The 9,979-nt window shown below is 51.7% G+C and overlaps 1 protein-coding gene across 1 annotated transcript; it reads right to left on the bottom strand.

The window, feature by feature from the left end:
• Positions 1 to 829: 829 nt before the first annotated feature.
• On the bottom strand, positions 830 to 4,468 carry LOC123168101 (uncharacterized). The gene is made up of 2 exons (XM_044585963.1): positions 4,371 to 4,468; positions 830 to 3,785 (listed from the first exon to the last, which is right to left on the bottom strand). Exon 2 carries the CDS (start codon positions 3,765 to 3,767, stop codon positions 1,065 to 1,067), a length of 2,703 nt encoding a protein of 900 aa, XP_044441898.1. The 5' UTR covers positions 3,768 to 3,785; positions 4,371 to 4,468; the 3' UTR covers positions 830 to 1,064.
• Positions 4,469 to 9,979: the final 5,511 nt, after the last annotated feature.

Genomic DNA, 9,979 nt, shown 5'->3' with positions numbered 1-9,979 from the left:
TTGATGGGCCTTTTAGTACCGGTTCGTGCCATGAACCGGTACTAATGCCTCAAAGCCCATTAGTACCAGTTGGTGGCATCAACCGGGACTAAAGGACTAACCTTTAGTCCCGGTTGGTGCCACCAACCGGGACTAATGGGCATCGCACCCTTTAGTCCCGGTTCGTGGCACCAACTGGGACTAAAGGGCCCAGGTGAACCGGGACTAATGCCTTAGCCGCACGAATCGGGACCAATGCTCACATTAGTCCCGGTTCGTGACTGAACCGGGACTAATGTGAATATTGCCCTGTGATGAAAGCCTTGTTTTGTACTAGTGCACGTCCGACCACAAATCCTTAGAACACACTAACATTGGAAACTGGACGAGGAATGAGGAATATATAAATGCTTTAAACTAAAATTAGACATATATACACAATGAGCAAATATTATGCTTATATATTCTAAGAACACATAAAGCATTACAAGGTATTAAACTAAGCCAAATAAATCTATAACAAGCATATGTTTCATCTCATAAGCAAAAATAGCATTCATGGATTGCTACTTAGTACTTCAAATTTCACCCATTAATCAGATATCCATAATTAAAATGCCGGATTATCCGACTAGAAAAAACAGATTATCCTATTGCGATGTACATTAGTAATACCATATCCTATCAATCAAACTCGGATCTGGATCTCAAAATTCTCTAACCGTACCCAAATAGAAAACGGTTACGGGCGGAAATCATCCTAACCACTTTAACCCTTAGCTGGAGGGATAATAAAGTAAAACGACTACACTGCAGACTCCATATCATATAAACAAATCAAGTCCCCAAATAGTAAATATGAGGTGAGAGTCCAATAAAGGATATCACAAACAAATCAAAAATAGTGAAAATAAAAGAAATAAACAATAACATCCATATGAACAAATCAGGTCCCCGGATAGAAGATCAACAGATCCTCTGTGCAGGCTTGCGATCTTGTTGCAGAACTTATGGTCGCATAATTCATATACGCCCTTCAGGTCATGTTGTGCTGCTCTGGAACTATGTCTTCAACCTTCTTCGCTTCACTCTTGTTTTGTGTTTGGCCAGCCAGCCATTCCTCTCTGAAATTTTGTGTCCTCCACTATCGCATCCTGATTCCCCTCCTCGATTTCTCTACTCTCTGTTTCCTCCATTCTTCTTGGTCCTCTCCTTGAGTTTCGTGTCTCATGCTCTTGTGCACCCTTGATCTCATCCCGTCCATGAACATTAATTTCAATCTGGTTGTTGCTTATGCCTGCACAAGCTTGCCCTGTCTCGTCCATATTGTTTTCACTTCCGACACCATTATTCTGAGGAGCTGCAGGAGCAACTTCATTTGGCCACAGGCTACTATTCTGGATGCCATAGTGCCAAAGCAATGCCCAGATGTGAGTTATGAACTCCCCTCCAGAAAGACACTTCCTGTGTGCCTGTGCATTCCATGTGGGCGCAATGTGTATAAGTAACTCAGTCCATACCTCTGCCAGGATCTTCCAGCGAGCTTCGTCGGTTGGAAGATTGAGCAGTTCCTTGCCCAGCACCGCACCTTGTTTCAATACATCTTCTTTTTCAGAGTCTTTGATAGGTTTCTCTGCTTTGTTTTTCAGCTTTTTGTACCTGCTCTCTAATGAATCACAGTTTTTCAGAATGCCATCACGAGCACTCTGGACAGTTTTTTGGAAGACTATCTTGGGAACAAGAAAGCTGTCAGGGATCAGGTCTGGCTTTGCAACCACCAGATATGCACAGTACCGCGATAAGCTATTCGCAACGGTGTATGATTCCCGAAGCTCATCGGGCAAATTCTCACTTGACTTGGATGAGCAGCAGTTTGTTAACCATGACAAGATGTCATCTTCCTTCTCACCCAAATCCATAAGATACGGTTTGGATGAGCAGCAAGAAGTCAACCAAGACAAGAGGGAACACGGAAACCCAGGGTTGCTCAAGTTGACGCCGTGTTTTGTCACAAGCTCCATCTCGCAGAGGCTGGTGGCAATGTGCCACATGAGAATGATGTGAGAGCTTGTTGGCAGGAGGATCTGAGTGCTCGTCGGTGGTGCACTGTAAGCCTTGTAGTTCTGCAACTGCTTCCTAAGGTTACTGTTGGACAATGTCTTGATGTCCCTAGGCAGACTACAACCTTGTTCTTCCTCTACCATTGTGCTGAGCTTCTCTAGAACTGCCTTCTTGACAAACTCCGGAACTTTGATGGCACAGTTGAGCTTTGCCCCATCATCTTTCTTTGGAATTATTCCTGTAGTTAGGTTGTGAACAAAATTCCAAAGTCTTGGTCTGTCATCATACGACTGCATGAAGAAATACTGGTCAATGAAACCATGCCACCTCTTATCAGTAATTTTACGTCTGGAAATCGAAAATAGCATCTGATACAGACATGTAAACTTGTTCCCCTGCCACCTCATCTGCACATACTCACATGCCAGGATTAAGCGTGTCCAGTCCGAGAGTAAGTATGTCACCATCTCCCAAACCTCCTTGGCAATCATCAATAAAATGAATGCCCATGTGATGATCATGTCGATATTAAAACCCTTCACCATATTAGCAAGCTCGCCGTTTGGGGGCTTATAGACCCTACGGATATCCATAGCGAGCCAGCAGACAGCAGCAATGGTCAGCATGGACAGAACCAGGGTGACGAAGAGAGATAGCAGCCCAGACCAGAACACCATGGGGTGGCGGGTGTTGAAATAGTCGTGGACGAAGGCAAGCTGCAGCTCCATGATCCTGAGGGCATTGCTGGCACCCACCTTCCCACCAATTATGCTCTTGACCAGCTCTCGGTTTACTTTAAAGATACATGGATGCAGTGTCACATCCTCAAGCCGGCACCGCAGCAGCCTGGACAAGGCGAAGGCCAGAGGGAGATCCTTTAGGTCGGTATTCTGGGTAGGTGTATCGCCAAAATATAGCCAGACCTTGTCCAGCGTGACCAGTGTTGACGACCTGGTGCTGCTGTAAGTATCTTCTCTTGCAGCACAGCAACGACATCTAGCTAGGCTGAACCATCCGGGCAGACGGGCACTAGTGTCGGCAGAAAATGCATACATAGGCTTCTTTAGTTGGAAACCATGACTTTCTTCTCCATACACCAAGTAGTTGTAGCCTTCCATCGTCACTGGGTCAGGCACTACTCGCGAGTTGCTCGTGCTATCATCATATCTGGCACGCATGTGTTCTGCAACAAGCTGCGAACTCCCGCCATGCCAGAAGGAGCCGACTGCCAGTTTATGTGAGAAGAATCTGTAGGCACTCCTCACTATCTGCAGACACCAGACGGACCATAGTGGACCCGTGAATCTGGATCCACGCGTCCAATTCAGGAACGCCGATCCCAAGAGCTTGAACACGTTCCTCCACTCAGTGAACCTTCGCCCCCTGCGGTCAGGAACACCATACCCGGAGATGTAATCTGCACTGTAACGGAAATTGACAAGCATAAGAGCCCACACCGGGAAGAGCTGATTCTTGAAAGGCGCCGTTTGCATGGCCCCCAGGAGGTACAGGACAATGGAGTCGGAGACGGCATCGAAGACGCTGAAGACGGCCCTCATGAACGAGTTGTGGATCATGCGGCGAAAGAAATCCATGAGGAACATGGCGAAGAAGAGCAGTGTGGCGAGGACCACCAGGAACTCGATGCGAAACAAGATAACAGTTTTCTTGTTCAGCATGATGAACAGAGATGCCACATGATCACGGACATCATCGTAGCTCACCATTCTCTTGGCTAACGGCGCCTGCATGTCCATGGTTGTTTCTAAATCAAATTAATTAAAGAAAACACCCCTTTCTCAAGAAAATCATCACAACTAGCTAATAGTCACAGTTCACAAAAACTTGAACAGATCAATGAGGCGCTTAAGTCTTAACCCTCCACCTGAACTTCTTGTGAACTCTAAATTAAGAACAAAATTGGAGGCATGCTGTTTCTATGTTGCTGCTGATTTCATATAATTGATTATAATAGCCGAGGAATTGTGGATTTTAATATAATTCCTCTGGTTGTTTCCTTGCAATGTGATAAAACGGAAAAAAATTCCTAGTTCAGCAGAGGTTTACTATGTCTTGTGTGCTTCTATTGCAAGCTTAATAATAATTCTATAAAGACATATATGCACAATAATTCAGCTAAGCCAATTTGTGCATCCTGTACATCGGAACCGTACCTGCGCTTTTTTTAGATAGAAGCTGATGATTCTATCTCTTATATTTGAGGAAATAAACTGAAGTTTGCAAATGGTGTTGTAACGCAAAGTTGATGCTCAAGAACTTGTTTGTTTATAACTATGTATGAAAGAGTAAGCAGCTTGCATTGTCGGTACCTGGGCGCAGTAGCTGCTCAAGGGCGATCCAGACCAGCCTCGCTTCTTCAATTGGAGAGACGACACCCGAAAGGTGAGATCTATGATAACTGGGTACCCATGGAGTAACGGCTCTGGACACGGCAGCATCTGCTTCTGCACACGAGGCTTCATCATTAAGATCATCAGGACCACTAGCCAGAGCATATCCTCGACCTCGATAGGCAATATATACTTTGTGGCCTTGTGGACTGAAGAAGATCTGAGCATGCGTGTCTGACAAGGCATCCACCGTTGCACGTCGGTACATCATCAATTTGTTTTTCCAAAAAAGAGGATTACCCCGGTCTCTGCATCGAGCGAAGCACACAACCATCTTTATCCAATTATTATTCAACAAGGCCATACAATATAAATACATAGATCAACCTAAAGTCGTCTTCCTTGTGAAAATTGTCGCCCTACCTACAAAATTAGTGATGTGCCCGGACTTCAAGCCACGCACACCAAGAAATCCGGTGGCCTCACAAAGCCGCCCTGCCGGCTAGCTGGGAGCATCAACCAGTCTTGCAAACCCTCGGCGTGCATCACATGCTCACACTGTAGAATTCATCGTCGCCTTCTTTCACAATCCCATCTTTAGGAGCAATCAATGCACGAAGCAGGACTCTTCTGCCACTCGACCCCGCCATGAAGCCGGACAGCGCCAGCCTCCTGGGCGCGCCCAATAAACAGTATCCAGCGCCGTGATCCCGCTACACCTTGCCGCCAAGACTCGTTGTCGTTGATACTGTAGATGGCACACCGCTCCACCTTGGTCACCACACAAGAAGCATACGAAGACCTGGGCCGAGCCACCAAGCCTCCTTCCAGCTGATGTACAACCCCAAAGATGATGCCCCATAGGCTGACGACGCAGAAACCTCGCCGTCAACCGATATGGAAAGCCCGAATCTAGGGTTTCCCACGGGGCACATAGGGAATGTGAATCGCCCCACAAGGCCTCCAACAAGGTAATTAACCACGCCCGTGGTCGCCGCCGTTGGCAGTTCTGGCCAAGGCTGAATCAAGCTTTGGTTGGCGAATTCATGCCCATCCCCGACTAGACCACCAGATCGACCTCCTCCGTCATCCAACACGTAAGATAATGTGTGTAAGCTTTGAGATTGGACAAATGATTTGTCTGAAAAGTCTTAGTGAACGTACACTGGGAATTTGGGATGGTATAGTAGCCATCATAGATTGATAAAGTTGCTGAATGAGAGTACATGAAAGCATAGTAAAATAGGAAATTCAATGGAGACTGTAGGTGAGCAGAACTTTCACAAAGGCATGCTTGCTCTGCTTCAAGGGGGCGGCTCGCCGAAACCCTAGTCGCCGTCGCCGCCTCTCCTCCCTTCTAACCACCTGTAGCCCACGGGAGGAAGCCGACAGGTAAAGTTCTGTGCGGCGGACGACGGTCGGTGGGTCTTCATATTCGCGTCTCTTCTCGCAACAGGAAGCCTTCGGACAGAGCATGGCGGTCGGCCCTGGACGGCGGGCGCGTGTGGTGGCATAGAAAGGGAGCAAGGGTGGAGGAGGGGGATGGCTCGGGTGCGGGAAATGGAGGATGAACGCTAGAGGAGGGCGGCCAGTTTGGTGGACTTGATCAATTCGGAGTGAGTTTGGGATGGGTCCGGCCTATTGGATTCGACATGGCCGACGCGTTCGGGCACCAGCACAGATATGGGTTTGGTACGGGGATTGCCAGTTAAACCGGACGTATAGGCCGGGCTGATTTGAGGTCAGGTGGATGCTTGGCGAAAAAGTGACCATGCGGTGATTCAGCCGTTCGCCCAAATGTATTGAGAGTGTCTGAGGACTCCGGTTGTAGATGTTTTAAGGCGGTTAAGTTAGACGCTTAAAGGTTAGGCACAAATGGGTGCCTGATTCCGCAATAAGTTTCTTAGGAGTCAGTGACCGAATTAAGCTTCTCCAAGGGTCATTTTAGTACTAAAAATCTCAATGCCTGAGAGATAAGAGCATCTCCCGCCGCGTCCCCAACAGGTCCCCCAGATCCCTTTTCTGCGCCGGTGCCCAAAAAACGGCCCAGTCGCGCCCCAGGAGCACAGTTTTCGGCGGTTAGGGTCGAAACTGGCGTCGGCGGACCCAGGCCGAACCCGGCGCGTTGCGGGGCGCCGGGGTGATCGTTTTGGCGCGAAAGAACGGCGGGCCCGCCGAGTCAGTGACCCGTGCCTCGCCGTCCACACATCGCCTCGGTTTCCAGCCGGGAATCAATGCCAAGGCTGCCGCCGGTCAGCCTTCCATTGATTCCTCACGGGCGGCGCTGTGCGGCGACGCGCCCTCTCCCCGCCACGCGTACACACGGCGCCACCCCCCGGCCGCTATATAAAGCGGCGCCTCCCTCGCCGGTGGACACACCCGTCCGCAGCCCCTCTCTCCCCATGCACAGCCACCGCCGACGAGCCCTCTCTTTCCTCTCCCTCCCCATTCACAGCCACCGCAGACAATGGGCGAAAGGTTCCACGGCGATGGGGCGGCGGCGAATGGCTTGGGCCGCTGCTCTCTGCACGAGTGGGAAGCCCATGTCCTGCACGAAGCCAACTACCCGACGCCTCCCGACATGCGCGCGAAGGGGCGGTGGAGGCTCAACGCCAGGGGCGTCCCCGTCCCCCGCTGCCCGACGTCACGCGCCCCGACTACTTCCGCGCCGAGATCGAGCATGCGCGGGCGTCTCTGACGGAGGAGCAGCGGGCCCTCCCGGAGTACGACGCCGGCAACCATGCGGCGTGGGCGGCATATTTTGAACGCCGGCAGGCGGAGCGGGTGGCCTCCACTAACAACGCGCCGGTGGTGCAGGGGACCAAAACTAGCGACGGCCGCCGCCTATGGTGGGGCGCCCCCGGCCGCACGCAACACGTCATCCTCGAGCACCTCAAGGACGGCAACGAGCCTCCGCTGACGTACCGGCTCCTCTTCCTCCTCCTCCCACTCCTCTGGCTCACCGGCGCTCTTCAGCGTCAAGACCGAGCCCATGGAAATGCCGCTCGGCCGGCGCACCCACAACGCTGGCATCGTCATCAACGAGGGCGGGCGTGCCTCCTCCTCGGCTCCTCCCCGCTTCGTCAAGCCGAAAACGGAGCCGGGGCTCGCCGCCGTGAAGACGGAGCCGGGTCTCGCCGCCGTGAAGACGAAGCCGGAGCTCGACGACGAGGCGGCCATGAAGTGGGCGCGGGAAGACTGGGCGCGGCTGGAGATGGAGCGCCAGCGCCGCGCCCTGCCCGCGGGCGCGAGGAAGGGGGCGTCATCGTGTATGAAGACAGCGACGACGACGCGCCGCCACCAGCCAAACCTGTCCGTTTGGGCGACCCCGGGTAGGGGGTCCAGCAGCAGCGTGAAGAAGGAGAAGGACGACGGAGGCGACGGTGGCGGACGGTGACTACGCCGCGCTCAGCGAGTTTTTTATTTAGTAATTTTAATTTTCTATGTAAAAAAAAAGTAGAACGCAGAAATTTATGTCCTGTTTGCTGAATCTTTGTAATGTTTGCCGAATTTTAGCTGAATTTATTTTCAAAAATATTTAAAAACGGCGACTAGAGGCGGCCCTGGGTGGCGGCGGCTGAGAACCCACTCGCCCCAAGCTAATTTTTAACACCGGTTCGCCTGATTTTTTTAACACCGGTTCGCCTGATTTTTTGGAGCCCCTTGAGGCTGGAGATGCTCTAACAGCGGTGGCAAAAGAGAGGTTCATAGCCAGCGACCACAAACTGACACATAAAAGGAATGAAAAGAAAAAGAAGAAAAGCGCGAGGCGGAGGACCCATGGCCCGCCCTCAGAATGCGCACTTTTGACCGGACCCCACCTCTCAGGCCCCGTTTGACAGTCAAGGGAGCGGAGGCATCTCGGAGTAAAGCAAAGCACGCATCACGGGCTCAAACACAAACATATGCGTTGAGTGAGGGCCACTGTTTGAGCGCTTCATCAGATGCGTTCACTGAGCTCCCTATCCACCATGATTGGAGAGTTCCATTCCTCACTGTAAGGGCGTTCACACACACACACACACACACACACACACACACAGAGAAAGAGGAGGGGGAGGAGGATGAGCTCCGCCAAGGCTAAGGCTGCTGCAACAATCCTGCTCACCTTGGAGAAGCTCTTTATGCTGGACATCGCTACTCACATTGCGAGTGTGGAGCTGTGGGTGCTGGTGACGACAGTGCTATTGGTGTGGAGGTTCCTCCTCGACTTCTCGGGGCCATGGTTTGGGAAGCCTAGCAGGATGTTTACTGTCGTCACCATGGAGATACTGAACCAGAACTTGGTGATGTACACCATGGGACTGATGCAGCTATCGGGCGCGAGGGTGAACGACTACTTCCAGGTGTGGGCGGTTCTGCTGGTCACCCTGCAGTACAGCGTCAAGATCGGGCGCCCCTACACCAGGTCCAAGCAGGTCCCCTTGCTGGACCTCATGTCCTCCTTCTGGTCAGCCAATCTCCTCCGGGTGCAGACCTTTGAGCTCCTCAGGATCCCCCTCTGGTTGATCTGGGCGCTTAATGCAGTTCGAATCATCGTGCTCTTCGTCACCTCAAGTAAAGGGGAGACTGAAAACCAAGAGAGCATGAGGCTGGTGAGCGACTACATGAGCTATGAGGACCATCTCCCTGCTCTTGCTGCTGCAGCTGGTGGTTCTGATGATGAGCAGGAGGTGTCAGAAATGGCAGGGTGCAAGTACCTGGTGCATGGGGAGCACCGGGTGCTCAAGGAAGTACAAGAGGGCCGGCGGGAGGGAAGAAGAAGACTATCTTCTTGCTTCAGAAGGGAGAGAATAATAATCGAGTCCAACAGGAGCTACAAGATTCAGTTGGATCCAGATGGTGTCCACAAGGATCACCTGGTCACCGTGGAGAAGCTATGGCGTGACACCAGCAAGAGCAGATTGTTGGGAGGCGCAAGCACAGCAGACCCTGGCAACCAGCGCAAGGACCTGTGCCTCTCGTTCGCGATGTACAAGCTGCTGCGCCGTCGGTTCTATGATCTCCCGGTGCATGAACTCACTAGGCCGCAGGGGAAAAACAAGATCCGCAAGCTCGTCATCGACTACATCCTTAAGGACTGCGAGAGGGCGTTCCGCATCACAGGGGTCGAGCTGTCCTTCCTCCAAGACCTCTTCTATAGCAAGCACGCCGCGGTGTTTGCCGGCGGAGCCATGGTTCCACTCCGGAGCCTGCTGCTCTCGCTGTCCTTGGCGGCGGCGACGGGATACATTGCGTATCCTGCCCGATACATACCCGAGAGGATGGATCCAGCAGACCGGAACAGGATCACACACGGCGTGTTCATCACACGCCTCATGGTCGGCATCATCGTTCTCAAGGAGCTCTTGGAGATTTTTCTCTATGTGCTGTCACGGTGGGCAAAGGTTCTGATGTTGTGCAAGTACGTCCAGCATCAGTGCTTGCGGCGTCCGATGGTGGAGATGGCAATGAGGTTCATGTTGTTTTTCGGCAGCAAAGCCAAATGGATTCAGACGGTCAGTCAGCAGAACCTTCTGGTTACATTCCGTGTGCTAAAGCCAGCAGGTGTGCTGCCTCCGCTCACATGGAGGATGGTACTCTGTCGA

This window comes from Triticum aestivum, chromosome 7D (genome assembly GCF_018294505.1).
Source record: "Triticum aestivum cultivar Chinese Spring chromosome 7D, IWGSC CS RefSeq v2.1, whole genome shotgun sequence".
NCBI lineage: Eukaryota > Viridiplantae > Streptophyta > Magnoliopsida > Poales > Poaceae > Triticum > Triticum aestivum.
This window is presented reverse-complemented; position numbering and strand designations above follow the sequence as displayed.

Bases quoted from the DNA above. Each gene is read 5' to 3' on its own strand.
- LOC123168101 (XM_044585963.1), bottom strand. From the start codon at position 3,767: ATGGTGAGCTACGATGATGTCCGTGATCATGTGGCATCTCTGTTCATC.